This window comes from Helianthus annuus, chromosome 12, assembly GCF_002127325.2.
Source record: "Helianthus annuus cultivar XRQ/B chromosome 12, HanXRQr2.0-SUNRISE, whole genome shotgun sequence".
Classification (NCBI taxonomy): Eukaryota; Viridiplantae; Streptophyta; class Magnoliopsida; order Asterales; family Asteraceae; genus Helianthus; species Helianthus annuus.
Window position 1 is genome coordinate 81,765,251 of NC_035444.2, and position 18,477 is coordinate 81,783,727.

The window sequence follows — 18,477 nt, forward strand, 5'->3', positions numbered from 1 at the left end:
CACCTCTGCACGGTGGTTCGAAGGTTCACCCATCTGTGGATCTTCAGGCAGCGGCGGAAAATGACTTGCACTCGAGTGGCGAGGGGTGCTAAAGTGAAATTCCCCTCCTCGTGTGGACATCCGCGCGCCTGATCTCCTACGCCTTTGGCGGATCTGGAGGTGCTTGATGAACTGGTGGCGGTGGAGGCGGTGGCGTAACTGCCACAAAACGCGAATCCTCGGAGGGATCCTGCTGCTGCTGCTGGTGGTGAGGTGAAGAATGGTGAGAGGGTGTAAAGTACCACTAGCACTGGTTGAACCTCGCCTGAAAACTGTCCGGACCCTGATAGGGTGTTCCATGGAAGGATGACCCATCAGAGATCTCGATAGGATGGTTGGGAGTACCTCTTGCAGGCTCGACGGGATCTGTGTCCTCGTCCATATCCATCGTGTTGTCTTCGGAAAAGTGATCTTCTGGTCCTAAAGGGTTATAACCTATTGGTTCCTGGATATAGTTTGCCGGGTTGAATCGGCCCTGAAAGACAGGAGTAGGGTCGCCATAAGAATGGTGTGAAAGGGATCGCTGGAGAGGTATAAATGAAGGTTGAGGGTTATCGGGATCGTTTTCTGAATTCGGTCCAAAAGAGTGACGGTATGAAGGTGTCGAACTATGTGAGGTAGACCGTCTCGCGGGCTCAAAGAGGTTCCTTCTACGCTCTGAGGTTCTTCACTCATTGTGCTGGAAGGAGCTCGCATGTTTGAAGGTCCGGCCTCGTGATCATTGTGAGTAGTGATCGGCCCATTGCCTCTTCCTCCTCTTCTAATTGCTGGTGGCATAATTCCTACTTTCATAATTTTAAATCAACAATATACAATAAAAGACAAACTAGAACAACAATTCGAATTTGTCCTATGTTCTTGTCTAGACTCGAGTATGTGCAATTGTGTCATTGAGATTAAACACATAAGGATAGTGTTTAATTCACTCAACGTTGGCTCTGAAACCAACCTGTCACACCCCGATTTCCACACGTTTCACCGGTGGGCCCGGTGGGGGATTACCGTGACGTAGTTGGCAACAATATAGGTAAACCACACAATATTTAAATGCACAGCGGAAGCATAAAGATAGATTATATTTCAACCATCGAATGTAATATCCAAGTATCACAAGTAGTCGAAATAAATCCACAGGGGATCAAAATAAAATAGAAATATTGTTCAACAGATGATGGCATCCCAAGCTTGCGAGACTCTAAGGAGTGGCCAGCCGATTTCGTGTAGAACCTGCATTTAATCTTTTTGGGGAAAATACGTCAGTTTACACTGGTAAATACATTCAACCGACACTTTTGTAAAAGGTTTAATAAAATTGATTTGAATGCACAAGGCACAAACTCTTTATAACTTGGGATAATTAATCAATCAAATCCTGTAAAAGAATTACATGTTCACTATGCGTTCAGTCGCCCGGACAAACAACGAACCGGTCACAGTGGGTTATACCATCTTGTAACCTGGTCCTAAGAGAGTCCTAAGGCATATCTAAATCATACCATAACGGGTCAGAACTGAAGTCAAAGCAAAAGTCAAAGTTTTGCGACTTTCGGTTCCGAACCGGGTCAAAACAGTAAATGGTCGGATCAAACAAGCTTAGATCAGTTATAATACTTTTTACCATGTTATATGAGTGTCAAAACAGGTTACACACCATCTACATTACTGATTATGCATAAAATTGAAAGTTAGCATTCTGTTGACTTTTTCTAAGCAACTTTGACCCGACATTTGGACTAGTTAGAATGGGAATCAGAGGGTACCCTTTTAAGGGTTTAATGCCCACATAATTACCAACATATAGCTACCTTTGATTCGGCTAATCACTGGACCATTTGTGATTAACCGTTAAGTCAATCGTTAATTACGACGGATTGACTTTTAAGCTATATCTAAGCATAAACTTAACTAAGAAGGGTGGAGCATACTTACAAGAGTCCTATGCACGACCAGGGATGAGTGGTGAAGGCACTTGAGCTCCAGAAATGATCAGAAGTGTTGTTTGAAGGTGTGAAGAACATTGTTGCACTAAGTGGCCTTTTATAGTAAACCACACACCTTAGATCATTGACAACAAAGGCTACAAGTGTTTCTAGATGATCAACATCTGTCCCTGAGTGCTAGGGGACGTTTAAGGGGCGCCCATGCTCACAATAATGGCTCTAAGGTCGGTTAAAACACCAAACAGTGTTTCTGTCCGACTTTTCTGCATCTGGGAGGCTGACGCGGCCCGCGTAAGTGATCATCCTACTTTTACGCGGCCCGCCTGAATCCTAATGTCAGAGCCCATATCTTTACTGTCCTCGCTGCCCGCGTAAGGTCCTTTGTTTCTTTTACGCGGCCCGCCTGAGACCTGTTTTCAAGATTTTCAAATCTTTTTCATTATTGCAGTTGGCCTTTGGCGTTTCAGAGGGGTAGCTTTGCACTTTGGGCCTCTTTTATTTACGTATAAGGGCCTCGTGACTTTTACCCGCGCCGTTAAGTCCTCGGTTAGTTTATTACTACCCGAAAAGTCCTAACTTTCAATGTTGACGCTTTTAACCCCTCGCATACGAATTCGATCATAACTTTCTCGTTTTAAAACGGAACCTTGCGAAATTTATATCGTGCATTCTAGTGAGTGTAATTTACTGTTACAAAGTCTCGGGTTTGTTAAAGGGTCACTCAGAGGTATAACTTAAACATGTTGACAGATTTAACTCCTGTAGTTTGTAATCTCTCACTTTCTTCCATATTTCGTTCCGTACGATCCATGATTCATTCGTTTGAAGGTACGAGCATCATCTAGGGTTACTGAACAGTATATTTATCCCTTGTTGACATTTTAAACCCTCGAATTCACATACTTTCCATGTTTGTCAACTTTAGTCCTTGTTTAGTATTTATTACCACGTGTAAACCTATGACACGTGTCAATACTTTATTGGACGCAAAAATTTCGAGGTGTTACATCAATGTGACCCGTTTAAAAATTTGTTTTGTTGGCTTGACGCCTTTGGGAGTTTAATGACCATGTCCCGGATATCCTTGGCATCATTTTACGAAATGGCGACGACCTTGACACGCGGGTGTAGGCGTACACCCGACAATGTGTCCATAATTATAAAGGTATAACCGTTGGTTTTCCCGCCACGGCTTTATGCTATGTGGCGTGTCTATTAACCTTAAACCCGGCACGACCCGGGCGACTGAACACATAGTGAACATGTAATTCTTTTACAAGATTTGATTGATTAATTATCCCAAGTTATAAAGAGTTTGTGCCTTGTGCATTCAAATCAATTTTATTAAACCTTTTACGAAAGTGTCAATTGAATGTATTTACCAGTGTAAACTGACGTATTTTCCCCAAAAAGATTAAATGCAGGTTCTACATAAAATAGGATGGCCACTCCTTAGCATCGTTAGAGTCTCGCAAGCTTGGGATGCCACTATCTGTTGAACAATAATTCTATTTTATTTTGATCCCCTGTGGATTATTTCGACTACTTGTGATACTTGGATATTACATTTGATGGTTGAAATATAATCTATCTTTATGCTTCCGCTGTGCATTTAAATATTGTGTGGTTTGACTATATTGTTGCCAACTACGTCACGGTAATCCCCCACCGGGCCCACCGGTGAATCGTGTGGAAATCGGGGTGTGACAATATCCGAGTGTTAATCCTAATGTTTCAACTTCAAATATCAGTCTCAAAGCTCAAACAATGGTAATGGTCATGTGCTACAATGCAACATCGCGTTGCATCTTCAGAACGGTCAGAATTTCTCTGAAGAAGTCGCTAAAGGCCATATGGCATTATTAGTTACCGTGTTAGAATCATATGAGAGTTTGGTTGCGAGAAGAATCGGAAATCCTATGTTAACAAAAGAGGATTACGATCAGATTGATGCTGAGGATATGGAGTTAATGGATATTAAGTGGTGTTTAGCGAGTGTGTTGAGGAGAGCTGAGAAATTTAAGTAGATTACCGGATGAGATGACTTACGTGATACTAATCTTTCTGCTTTAGGTTTTGATAAGTCTAAAGTTACTTGTTTTCGGTGCAGGGAAAAAGGACATTTCAAGAGGGAATGTGCCAACCTAGAAGCAGGTGGAGCTCAGAATCCTTTCAGGAACAATGAATATTATTGGAAAGCAATATATCATCAAGTAGCTCAACAACCGTCATCATCTCGAACTATTTCGATTGAAGACGGAAAGAAGAAAGCTTGTATTACTATGCCTCCAGATCAAGAAGATGAAAGATTGCCAGAGGGATTTAGCTGGGACAAATATATTCCGGCTGAAAGTAAGTCAAAGTTTAGAGCATTTGTTGCACAGATCATTCAAGAGCCAGAGTTGATGAAAGAACGGATGGATGTGTTTGCAAATGATGAGAAAAGTCAAGATGGAGAGTCTATCTTTTCAGAAGATAGTTCAGAAAAGACACCAGTCTTTGATCAATCATTAATTGATAGCAGTGATGATGATGAAGAAATTAAACAAATAAACATTGGTAAAACTCATTTATCTCCTAAAAGTTTCAAATTTTATTTTGCAGATAAATTTGAGAAGCTAAAGGAGAAACGAGCAGCAAAAGAGAAGAAAAAGGTAAAATGTGAGAATGTTGTTCAGGTGGAAGAGAAGAATGAACAGAGTGAAGAGGTTAAAGTTGCTGAAAAGATTGTTGAGATTGAAAAGATTGTAGAGGTCACAAAACCTTGTCTGAAATGTTTGGAACCATGCAAACATTGTGAAGAGAAAGATAAGAAGTATAGTGAGCTAGACAAGATGAAAGAAAAATTGTTGTTCGATGTTAAGTACATGAAAGAATCTTATGATGTGTTGAACAGAACAGTAAACCAGTTGGAAAAGACAAACTCAGAAAGGGAAGATGCTTTGACAATGATGAATGCAGTGATGATGTCTAAGCAGAAGGCCATCAATCACTATATTGAAGAATGTGCAAAGTTGAAGCAGGAATTGGAGACTGAAAAGATTGAGAATGAAAGAATCAGACGATTGCTAATGAGTTACTCAAGTTCTAATTACTTGATTGATAGAATCTATCCGACAGTAGCAGGTTTTGAAGCTTTTTAAGATAAAAAGTCAGAAGATACGGATACTGGTAAGAAACAAAGTGCAAATTATAACAAGTGTCCGCCTCCGATATGGGAAGGTTATTCTCCCAGAAAACCAAATTCGGAACAAGTCAAAAAGGCAGTTAATATAAAGTTAAAGTCTGAAACAACCGATGAGTTACCAGACAACATTGACGTCACATTCACATCGTCTGACACTGATCATGAGTCTGAGTTAATAAAGAAAGTGGTCGATCAGGTGTTGGATAAGGATGAGGAGTCAGAGTCAAAGTCTGAATCTGAGAGCTCAAGTTCATCAGTTGACAGTTCAAAATCATCGGTCAAAAGGGTTTACAATAAAGAATTTCTGTTATCAAAAATTAATTTGAATGACGAAACGCTCAAAGTTGCATATACTTTGAATGATTCCGATAAATTATATTTTGATAAAGAATTTCCCATAAAAAATGTAAAAACTGAAAATATTAAAAAGATTTTCAAACTAATAGAAGTAAAAATTTCAGAAATACAAAATAAAATTGAATTTTCAAAACCTAATTATACTTCTAGAGTTCAACAACGTTTAAACAAGAAGAAAGGTTTTGGTCCAGGTCATAAAAAAAACCGAATCATAAAAGCAATTTCAAAAAGAAGGGGTTGGGTTTTGATGTTAAAAATAATCAAAATATTAAAGATTTTAAATCAAAAATTGTATTTGTTTCAGGGGCACGTTCTGAAGAAGAGAAAAAAAACTCATTCTGGAAGCAATCGAACAAAGCGTGTCTTTTAGAAAAACATAAACATGAGAAGAATGAAGCTAATCAGAAAAAGGAGACAAGAACCTGTTATCAATGCAAAAAAAGTTGGTCATATCGCCTGGAACTGTCCAAAGGGAACCAACACACAACAGGGAGTGTCTTCTAAACTCAAAGAAAAAGTTGTTGATAAAACTGAACCACCAACTGAAAAATTTAAAATGTTCAAAAATTCAACATATGAAGTTGGTGAGTGTTCTAAAAGGTTTTACAGAAGAAGAGTGAATCTTAACAACCAAAAGTGGGTTGTTAAGAAATCAGAGGTTAAATCTGGCGATGAATTTGTTTCTTCGGAAACAAAGGAGCCACTTTCTGGCGATGAATCTGACTCGTCAAAGTCAGAGGAGCCACAAGTTGAGCTAAAAAAAGAAAATTCCATTCCGCCAATGGATAATGTCAACTTTCCACCATTGCGGACTGAAAACTTAAAACAAAAAGTTGGAAAAGTAGAGATTTCGAATTAATTCTATTCTGAAAAGAAAGAATTTGATGTCGAAAAAGCGTTTAATGGCAAAGTGAAACATATCTTTGGTAAGATGGTTGATGGAAGGGCCAAAGGGGTAAAAGAATTCTATGAAGCAAAAAGGAATGTTCAAAGACCGAGTGAAAATAACTCGGATGCACCCAAAGCTGGTCAGGCTTGGGTGTCTGTATTCTTTGCTTAAAAATCCTAACTTGCCGGAACTCCCAGGTTGGTAATTGGGGAGTAGGAATCAGCATCTTTCTTGAGAAATTCACAATTGTGATATTTTGACTTACAAGTAGTATTGTTGATAAGAATCTACAAGTGGTTAATCAAGGTCATTAAGTTGAACTTGATTTAATTTTCATACAAGCGGTTGAAAGAACAAAATGATGAATTAAACCCCATGTTTGTGAAATGATCAACAAATCTAATTTTCCGGAAAAACCATTTTGATTAAAACAAACTTAAGTGTTTTGAAATCATAATGGGAAAATAGTTTGTTGTCAGTGTGAGTTCTGATTGTTTAAGTCAAAAGAATGGAGAATTGAAGCAATTCACATCAGTTTGTCATTTTATTTGTACAGATTATTTCGTTTATTTTCAAATTTTCCTTGAAAATCAAAAATTGAAACATATTTTTGATTTTAGGGGGAGTAAAAAAATTTAGAAATTTTGAAAATTTGAAAAATCCAAAAAATATTTGAAAAATCAAAAATGAGTTTTGTTGTGAAAAAGTGGAAATGATAGTACATCAGTGGACTATCACAACATGCTAAAGAAATGGAAAGTCAAAATGTTTTTAAACAAGTCTCACTGATGATGTACAAGTAGACTTCGCACGACTAGTAGATTGAATTTGAGATATAAACCTAAATATCAATACTTACTTATCTCGTGGGGAACATCTCTCGGATATATGGGTAACCCCCGAAATCTTGTTTGAAAGATTGCCTGATTCTGAGATACTAGATCTTTATACTGTTTAATATCTGGGGTATTATACCTGGTCTTCTGATATTGCGGAAGCAATGGCCTAGACTTAGTATAATACTTTACGCGCTTTTAAAGCTTACCCTCTGCACAAAGATGAAAAATATCGAAAGATATGAATCAATTGCAGTTGAAGAAAAGATTCCCTAAAGGGAACACACCTAAAGTCGAGCCTTCATCTCTTTGACTGAACGGAAGTTCATACCTGAGCTCTCAAGGTCTCGCACTAACCCAGATACAGATATCAAATTGGTATACTCACCTGTAAGACTGAATCTAGGGAATTTTGATACGGGAGTATATTCTGAGGTGGGACACGCGAATAAGTTTAAGTCTTTTAAACATTAATTCGTATCTCGAATCGATTGAAACTTGTGTAGAGGTTTAAGTGGACAACAATACTGACAATCAGAAGTGAATTTGTTTAAGACTTAAAGTCTAAAAAGGTCAACGGTGTTAGTGATAAGTCTTAAAAACTGATATGATCCTCTTACACAAACTCACAAAAATATTGTCTGTAAATATTTCTTTATTGCATTTTTACACACTGAAAATCTTTAAAAAAAACCAACCAAAAAGAATGTGTTTTAGCATAAAATTCTGAAAATTCAAAAAGATTTAATTTCATCTTATTTTCATCATCTGATGTTGGAAAGCTGATTTTCAGAATTCCAAGTGCTAAACATGATGGACAACAGGGTTGGGAGAGTTTGTTTGAAATGAGAAATGATTTTGAAATGATTAAATGGTTCATTAATTTGAAATCAAAATTTGAGTGTTACGAATACAAGTAGTTAAGCAGAGATTAAAATTGTTATAAATAAAAACCTTATGTTTTGGGAAGAGTATGTGCAGGTAAAAAGCTTTGAAAGAGCTAGGATTCGACTCCTGAGGATTTCCGCGTAAGCATATGCAGATTAGAGCTAGGTTTCTGATCCTGTTGCTACGAAGAGCCAGGAGACGTTTCTGAACATGTGAAAGATGCAGATAGTGAATTCCAGACTGCGATCCCAGCTTATCGAAAGGGGGAGTCTGAAGACGTTAGAGCCAGATTCAGATTCTGGAACAAAGCTCAAGATAGAAGCTGGTGATGTTGATAAGCTTAAAGAATCAAGAGATCTGATCAAGACAATTAGAGAGAGAATAGAGTCAGGATCAGATTCTGTTAGAAGAAGATAGATAGAGATTGAGGAGGATGCTTACAGAGAGAGATACTTTGGAAAGAGCGAGAAGACCGATCAAGACTGAAGATTCGACACACTGAAGACTCGTCAACATCCAAGGGGGAGTTTGTTAGTGCATATATCTGTTGACTTCGTCTTGTATCGAGTCATGTAATAGAATAGATAGACCAAGACACGTTGTACGAGAAAAACGGGAAACAGGCTTGAACCAGCCACCTCACACGAGGTGACCAGTTCGTGCGAACTGGCCAAGTCGTGCGAAGTGGACCAGCTCGTGTGGATGGTTCATGCGACCTGGTGTTCCCTATATATAGGAGGTCTTGGGTCTTCATTTGTAACATTCTGATTCCGGTAGTGAAGCTCTGCCGAAGTGTCGCCAGCTCGTGTATCTTTGTCAAATCAATACAAGAGACAGTTAAAGTGATTCTAAGTGCATATCAAGCTGCTACAACATCAATACGTCTGATTCCGCCTTTCGTATTGATCGAGAACTCTTCTGATCGACTCGTTTTGATCGATTCCCCGATCCTACACAAAATGCATGTGTTTGTACAAGTTAAGTGGAGATAAAATCACGCATTAAGAGATCAACGAGATCTTTGGGAGAATCAACACATATATGACAAACTTTGATATGATTACTCGTTAGTTTCAGATTCAACAATTACGGGGGTGGATTTTTGGCTTAATTGTTGTTTGGTCCAAGCGAGGGGCCCAACCCGATAAATATATAGGTTTAAACAAGTCACAAGTTGTTGAACTGGGGGGGCCCAATTTGAAAAGTTTGTTAAATTAATTAAATTTCCTAATTACATTATAATTAGTATAGTAATGTCCTGGCTAGCAAGTTAGGTGTAGTCTATACAAACCAAGTTAGGGTTTTATATTATGAAAAGAAAAATCGAGTTATGGTTCGAGAGTTGTAATCAGTTTTTGAGTTATAGTTTATGGTTAATAATACTAAGAGTTATTTGATCCAAATTCATTGTGTATTATTCGGTTTGATTGTCGAGTAGAACGTGATAAAATAGAAACAAAGATTAATTGTCTCTTTCAAACAACATACTTTATATTTTATTATTAGAATACATACTAGGTTAAAGACCCACGTAACGTATTACACGGATTGTACAATAGAAATGATATAATTATATTATCTGTAAAAAAATTCATATAACTTGTGTATTTTTATTATCATATGTCAGTTCACACAACTAACTTGAATTTAAGACAAAAACTGGCCTATGTTAATTAGTAACACTGAAATACTATAATATAACCAGTGTATTACACGAGTTGAACACTAAAAATATTTAATACACAAACATATATATATATATGTGTGTGTGTGTGTGTGTGTATTTGTGTATTATTCATATGACTGAAATTACGTATTACATTACATATAATAGTGTATATAAATAATATTATTTTTGTTATTGTGTATATTTTAAATATAACTTTTATTTAAAGTGAACTAAAATAATTTGAATGGTATATCATGATTTATTATTTTTATTAATAATTGTTATTCCGATTTAATTAATACTTGGTTATTATAAAATCACGATCTAAGTTGTTAACGATTTATATATGACGAATAAAATAGTTTCATAATTAATGGTTAACTACAATGTCACAAATGGGTTAAAAAATTATTAATGATATTAAAATATGATTAAGTTACTTTTTTCTAGTTTATTAAATATTGTTTTATTAAGGGTAATGAAGAGATTTGGGCGGGAAAAATTTGATGAGATGAAATATGATGATAATACGTATCCAATTTTGTATTCATTTTTTATCTGGTAGACAAATTACATATACACGATTAAATGTATATTTATGTGTAAACAAATTATGGTGGAAAAAATCTGTTTGAAAAAAAGAAACCTCTATTGTTCACTAAACAACCATACCATTCAGATAATTAACGTTTGGAGTCTATACAAATCAAGTTAGGATTTCATATTATGAAAAGAGAAATCGAGTTATGGTTCGAGAGTTGTAATCAGTTTTTGAGTTATATTTTCTGGTTAATAAGATTGATAATTATTTGATCCAAATTCATTGTGTATTATTCGATTTGATTGTCGAGTAGAACTTGATAAAATAGAAACAAAGATTAATTGTCTATTTCAAACAACATACTTTATATTTTAGGAATATATTATTAGAATACATACTAGGTTAAAGACCCACGTAACGTATTACACGGATTGTACAATAGAAACGATATAATTATATAATCTATAAAAAATTCATATAACTTATGTATTTTTATTATCATATGTCAGTTCACACAACTAACTTAAATTTAAGACAAAAACTGGCCTATGTTAATTAGTAACATTGAAATACTATAATAACCATTGTATTAAACGAGTTGAACACTAAAAATATTTAATACACAAATATATATATATATATATATATATATATATATATACATATATATATATATGGTAGGGTTCATTTGAGAACCACTCTTATTGCGAGAACCATGAGAACCAATATGAACACACAAAAAAAACCTAACCCCCCCCCCCCACCCACCCAAGCTAAAATGCTAATAACTAAAACCCCAAAAAACCTAAAAAAATCTAAAAAACACACAATTTTTTTTAATATTTTTTATGTAAAAATCGCTACTTTTAGTAGCCAAGTTTTTTTTAATTTAAAAAAATTAATAACAAAATATAGCGATTTTAATTTAGAAAATATTTAAAAAATTGTGTGTTTTTTAGCTATTTTTAGGTATTTTTTGTTGTATTCACATTGGTTCTCTCGGTTCTCGCAATAAAGGGTGGTTCCTAACGAATCCTTCTTCTCTCTATATATGTGTGTGTGTGTGTGTGTGTGTGTGTTTGTGTATTATTCATATGACTGAAATTACGTATTACATTATATATAATAGTGTATATAAATAATATTATTGTTAATATTGTGTATTTTTTAAATATACTTTTATTTAAAGTGAATTAAAATAATTTGAAAGGTATATCATGATTTATTATTTTTATTAATAATTGTTATTCCGATTTAATTAATAATTAGTTATTATAAAATCACGATCTAAGTTGTTAACGATTTATATATGAGGAATAAAATAGTTTCATAATTAATGGTTAATTACTATGTCACAAATGGGTTAAAAAAATTATTAATGATATTAAAATTAAAACATGATTAAGTTACTTTTTTCTACGTTATTAAATATTGTTTTTGAGTTAATTACATAGTTAATCCCTATGGTTTACACAAAGTAACGTACTTAGGTACTAATAATTTAAAATCACATTCTAGGGTATTAACTTTCATTTTGTAACGTTTGGAGGTATTAACGTTATTTGTAGGTTTAAAATCACATTCTATTAGTAACTAAGTATGTTATTTTGTGCAAAGCACAAGGACTAACTATGTTAATACCCTAGAAGTTAATACCTTTAAACGTTACAAAATGAAAAGTTAATACCCTAGAATGTGATTTTAAACTATTAGTACCTAAGTATGTTATTTTGTGCAAACCACAGGGACTAACTATGTAATTAACTCTATTATTTTATCAAGGGTCATGAAGAGATTTGGGTGGGAAAAATTGACGAGAAATATGATGATGATAATATGTATCCAATTATGTATTCATTTTTTGTCAGGTAGATAAATTACATATACACGATTAAATGTATATTTATGTGTAAACAAATTATGGTGGAAAAAAAATCTGTTTGAAAAAAACCTTTATTGTTCACTAAACAGCCATACCATTCAGAAAATTAATATAAAGACGAATATATAATACAGGCTACAACTCGTCCAAAAGAGCAATCATCCGATATTTAAACGTTAAAAGAGGGACAAGGGAAGAAAAAAAAAATAGAATATTTAAAAATTGTTCAAACAAAGGGTCCATCCGGGTTCGAATTTAATTAAATGACTAAACGTGTTATGAAACAGAAAGTTCCCAAACAACATGTCAACTATTCAAACTGCAAAAGAAAATTCAAATGGTATCGTATCGTATGATATCATTTTCTTTCGTTCTTGGAATAAAACCTCAAGACGACGTAGAACAAGAGACGATACAAGACCCCCCAAGCCAACAAGATCCCAACATCATACCAAACGTTTTCCCATTTTATGTCCATGGATTTCAACACATCTTCTCCGATCAACAAACAGTCGATCCCTTGCTTTGTGGGATCGTTCTTGTGAGCATCACTAATCTTGACTTCTCCTAGAGGGCCGGGTGATAGCTGCGAAAACTCTCCGGTGTAGCAATGGCCGCCTTTGAACTCGTTCACCAACATCGCCTCGAAAGGGTACTTGATGGCCGATATGTAGTGGAGCCATAGCCAGTAAGGGGGGATGTGAGACTCCTTTAGGAAAAAACCACAAGTCAAGAAAAAGAGAGCCGTGGTGGCTATCACAACCGCGTAGCCCGTGATGTAGCTTGGGACTAGCGCACTCACGAGCATCACGTACGCGTTTGTCGTGATGAGAGAGGAGTAAAGTATGACCCAAAAACGGAATAGGTTGCTATTTAGGTGGAGGATGAATTGTGTGATCGCCGCGAATGTGAATCCTTGGATGGCGAAAAACGGGAGGTAAACAATGAGGGATGATATAACGTAAGAGGATGCGCGATAAGCGTTGTGGGAGGTCTCGCGGATGAATATGAATCGTTCTTGGATGAAAGTTGGGACCGCATCGTTTGAGGAAAAGAAAACGAGACAAACCGCAAAGATGTAGAAGTTGAGAAGACGGTTAATCGTTTTGAAGTCGTGATCGGACAGCCTTTGAAAAAGGGAAGCTAGGATGAGACCCATGACGGTTAGAACGATTTCACGGGAAAGAAATAGTTCAGGGGTTCGGATCACGTTTAATGCGGTTCGCCATGAGAGAACCATGACTTCGCGTAGCCATGGGTTGGCAAACTTTGGTCCAAGGTCAGGTTCATCAAGGACCTCTAGTTCAAATGTGTTTTCATAGGATACATATGACTCTGAAGAGGGACTAAACACGGGAGTTTTGATACGCTGGCGGTTTATGGTTGGTGTCCGGCTAGGGGTAGTACCACTCCTAACTGGAGTTGTCCGGCTAGGGGTAGCGCTCCTAGCTGGAGTCCAAGATGGTGCACGTTGTGGTGTACCTTTCACCCCGTGGTATAACCATACCGAAAAATCTTTATAGAATTGTGACGCTAAACGTGGATTATAGGCTCCGCTAGTCATGTTCATTGGTGTACGGACAGCAGCTTTACGCTCTCTTGAATTGTCGAACTCGTCATCAGACTCATTTTCATGATAGTCAAATGAGGCGGAATTCTGTCGAGGGGTCGTGTTGCCACTCGAAAATTGTAGACTGCGAAGGGCAATATGCTTTTGGTTGTGCGGTGTTCTCCCATATGGAGTTCGAGGTGTTCTCGGTGGTTTGGGGACCGGGGTCTGAGCCACTGGATCCGGCTTGAGCCCGTCACGTTGGTACATCACAAGAGGATCAAGCCCGATGGTTGACTCGTCGTACTCCTTGATCACATCCAATAGGTATTCAATATTGTTCTCGGTTTCTGGCACTGGCCGTTGGAACCCCTCAAGATGTGCAGATAGCGCATTCGGGCTCCCTAGATATATCAACCTCCCCCTGTCACAACGGTAAAATAAATTACACAAACAAACAAACGTACACAGTAAGATCTCACTCAACGATAACATAAATTCCCAAATGCAATACCATCAAACATAAATATTATCTACCTTGCGAGAACTGTGATGCGATCAAGAAGCATTTGGATCCGAAACGATGGCTGATGAATCGTCATAAGAACAATGCTACCATTACGCGCAATATCTTTAACTTTCTCAACAACACTAAAAGCGCTAGTTGAGTCTAGCCCTGATGTCGGTTCATCCAAGAACAACAACGACGGCTTGTGAATTATGTCGATCCCAATAGACACACGCCGCCTCTCACCACCCGAAACCCCTCTCCTCCCTTCATCACCAATATAAGTATGCGCCGCACTCTAAATTAATCAAACAAACATGTGTTAGTTTACAACTTACATCTTACAACAATAACAAGCTAAACTTCTATTTCTTTTTATGGTATACGAAAAAAGATTCATACGGTTAAGCCTAACTGGTCGATGAGTTCGACCACTCGTTTCTTCTTCTCGGACCGTGATAAAGAAGGCGGAAGACGAACTTCTGCCGCAAACATAAACGTCTCAAAAACCGTCAACATAGCAAAGAGTTGATCATCTTGCATAACATAAGACGATATCATCTTCATATAGCTAGCTGTAACCTGAATCATTGTCACACTATGTCATAACCAAACAACACTAGATCCAAACTAATAAAACACTCATCAATCATTCCAAAACACACTTACCTCTTTCCCATCAATCCGAACCGAGCCTTCAAGACTTCCTTGCGCAATCCGGCCTGCCAAAGCGTCAAGAAAAGTACTCTTTCCAGCACCACTAGGACCCATGATCGCCATGATCTCACCTCGCATGGCTTGACCCGAAATGTCATTCAAAAGATAAGCTTCTTTGGTGATCCACACACCATCTTTCTTCTGCTTCTTCATCACACTATATGACAAGTTGCTGAACTCGAGCCCATGACCGGGGACCAGTTTTTGGGTTGGAAGTTTGGCCATGTTCTTGCTTGATTTGGCCTTGGTTTTGTCCAAATCTAGCAATGTCTCGAGGCTCCGGTTCGTGTCCGTTCTAGGATACCTTGTCGCCATGTCGAAAAACCGAGCTTTTTTTTGTGAAAAAAAGGTCTGAGGTTGATATATGGAGGATGATAGATTTATAACTACAAGAGAATGAATGCTGGGACTAGTGACAAAATAGTTTTGGACGACGGCAAAGCTTAAGATACATCTCTTTGATGGTACCGTCAGCAAGGACGGATCTACTAAAAAAAGATTATAGGAAATATATACGTTCTATTATTCTAACGGTTTTTTATAAGATTAAAAAAGTAAATAAGTGATTGGGGGCTGTGGCTGGTTTGGGTTTTGACTTGCATGTTACAACTTGTAACCATGAAAATATTTTAAAATGGACACAAAGAAATTGTATTTTTATTGGGTCATACTGTCATAGCCCATAGGTATGTTACATGTTATAATAGTCTAAGGGCTATATGGTAGAATAATAATAGTAGAGGGACTAGAAATGAACATTGTAATAGTTAGTTAGTTGTAAGAACAGTTATGGTAGTTAATAAATAACTAACCCCAAGCTGTAACTATCAAGCTTGTTTTGGGTTTTCCCTTCCTTCTCTTCTGTGATTCTCATTTCAGGCTAACAATTGGTATCAGAGCTACCGATTCCATCGGAGCTCCGGCCAACCACCATCAATTCCGATCATCGTTCCAATTACTGCGCCATTCTTTCAAATTCATATTCTGTTTCAATTCCTAATTCCTTCCTTTTCAAACGAGGAATTGATCGTTCTTGATCATTCCATTCCATCGAATTGGTCATTTGGATTCATTCGATTCCCGTGGATCGATCTATTTGAGATTTGTCCATTCTCTTAAACAATTTTCACTGTTCCAACAAATTCATTCTTAAAATTCCTTATTCGATTGTGTCAACTCTTTGAATTCATAATAAATGACGACTCGAAATCAGGAAGTTGATAGGATAGCCAAAGATGTTAGTCGGTTGGATGAATTCACTGCACAGACTCAAGAAGGGTTAATGAGTCTTAAAACAGCATTCGATAACTTGCAAGCTGCTTTTGCAAAGATTGAGAAACAAGGGACTATGATGCCTCGTAATGAAGGAGATAGAGTTTGTAATAATCGACTCACAAAGATTGAATTCCCTAAATTCAATGGTGATGATGTTGAGGGGTGGTTGTACAAATGTGACCATTTCTTCTCAATAGATGAAACTCCGGAGAGATACAAGGTTCGTTATGCAGCTGTGCATATGGAGGGGAGGGCTCTTCAATGGCATCAGGGGTTTATGAAGTCCAGTGGAAAACAGATGGCTGATGTCACTTGGGATGAATACTCAAGATCAGCAGCAGCAAGATTTGCTGAAACCTTGATTGAAGATGCAATGGGAGCACTCAAGGCACTGGTACAAACAGGTGAATTGGATGAATACTGTGATGAATTTGATTTGTTACTCAATAAGGTCACCTTACAAGATGAGTATACAATCAGTTTATTCATAGAAGGATTGAAACCTGAAATAAAATGCCATGTTAAAATGTTTAAACCTAAGACATTGAGGGAAACTTATTCTTTGGCAAGAATGCAAAACAAGGCCAACAAAATTTTGGGCATTCATACGACATCAAGCAGTAATTCTGGGTACAAATATACTGGAAATAGAACCAATAATTTGACAAGTATTGCTAAACAGCCTGTTTTAGCAACTCCTGTCAATTCTGTTCCTTCTAATGCCATAGTTCCAAAGAGGGTAACCAATAAGTATATGGATGATAAAAGGGCTAAAGGGGAGTGTTTCTACTGTAATGAAAAGTATGTGCCAGGTCACAGCAGAGTTTGTAAAGGCAAGAAACAACTGTTCTTGGTTGAAGTAGAAGAATACCAAGAAGATGATGAGGAAGAAGTATTGGAAGAAATAGAAAAGATTCAGGGAACCCCACAGATTTCATTGAATGCATTGATGGGAATACCATCTTATTCTACCATGCAAGTGGTAGGAATGATTGGTACAAGATATTTGTATATCCTGTTGGACAGTGGGTCAACACATAACTTCATGAGCAGATCATTGGCTCAGAAATTAAAGTGTACCATTAGCCAAATTCCTCATGTGCAAGTAACAGTAGCAGATGGGAATAAGATGGAATGTGTTAATCTTTGTAAAGATTTCCAATGGATAATGCAAGGGAATTGGTTTACGGCTGATATGATGATCATTGATTTGGACAACTATGATATTGTATTGGGTGTACAATGGCTTGAGACTTTGAATGACATAGTGTGGAACTTTAAAAACCTCACCATGAAATTCAACGTAGCAGGTCAAGATTTTGAGTTGAAGGGTACAAAAAGGAAGAATGTTGGGTTGTCTTCCATGGAGAAGATCACAAGCCTGATTCAGGATCAAGACAAAGTGGTGCAGGCTCAGCTATTCACCATTCAAGACTCTGCAAGTCAGCAGTGTATGTATCAACCTGTGGTTGGGAAAGAAATGCCAAATAAAGAGTTGGAAATTCTGCTGAAAGATTATGAAGATATATTTGAAATGCCAAAAGGTTTACCACCTTCAAGACCATGTGATCATCGAATTGTTCTTAAGGATGATAAGATCAATTTGAATTTGAAACCATATAGGTATCACAGTGCTCAAAAAGATGTTATTGAGCAGATGACACAAGAGTTGTTAGACTCAGGGGTCATTAGACACAGCACTAGTTCTTTTGCAGCACCTGTTGTCCTTGTTAAGAAAAAGGATGGCTCATGGAGAATGTGTGTGGACTATAGGAGACTGAATGAGGCAACTGTCAAAGATGTCTTTCCTATTCCACTGATTGAAGAGTTATTGGATGAATTACAAGGGGCTGTGATCTTTTCTAAACTGGACCTCAGATCAGGATACCACCAGGTAAGAATGTATGAACCTGACATCTATAAAACAGCCTTTAAAACTCATCAGGGTCACTTTGAGTTCCTAGTATTACCCTTTGGGCTAACAAATGCCCCAGCAACTTTTCAATCTTTGATGAACAATACTTTTAAAAGTGTCTTGAGGAAATGTGCACTAGTATTTTTTGATGACATACTAGTGTTCAGTACCAGTTGGAAGCAACACTTATTGGATTTAAAAGTGGTGCTGGATTTGATGAGACTTAACTCTTTGAAAGCAAAGAAGTCAAAGTGTTCTTTTGCTGGTGAAAGGGTTGAGTATTTG

At 37.0% G+C, this 18,477-nt stretch overlaps 1 protein-coding gene across 1 annotated transcript; it reads right to left on the reverse strand.

Moving 5' to 3' along the window:
- Positions 1-12,450: 12,450 nt before the first annotated feature.
- LOC110896863 (ABC transporter G family member STR) lies at positions 12,451-15,317 on the reverse strand. The gene is made up of 4 exons (XM_022143925.2): positions 14,955-15,317; positions 14,688-14,867; positions 14,315-14,583; positions 12,451-14,201 (listed from the first exon to the last, which is right to left on the reverse strand). Exons 1-4 carry the CDS (start codon positions 15,315-15,317, stop codon positions 12,587-12,589), a joined length of 2,427 nt encoding a protein of 808 aa, XP_021999617.1. The 3' UTR covers positions 12,451-12,586.
- Between the last annotated feature and the right edge of the window lie 3,160 nt (positions 15,318-18,477).

Bases quoted from the DNA above. Each gene is read 5' to 3' on its own strand.
- LOC110896863 (XM_022143925.2), bottom strand. From the start codon at position 15,317: ATGGCGACAAGGTATCCTAGAACGGACACGAACCGGAGCCTCGAGACA. The intron at 14,584-14,687 runs GTATGAATCTTT...TGATTAATTTAG, and splicing joins TCGACCAGTTAGGCTTAACC to AGTGCGGCGCATACTTATAT. The intron at 14,202-14,314 runs GTAGATAATATT...CCGTTGTGACAG, and splicing joins CGCATCACAGTTCTCGCAAG to GGGGAGGTTGATATATCTAG.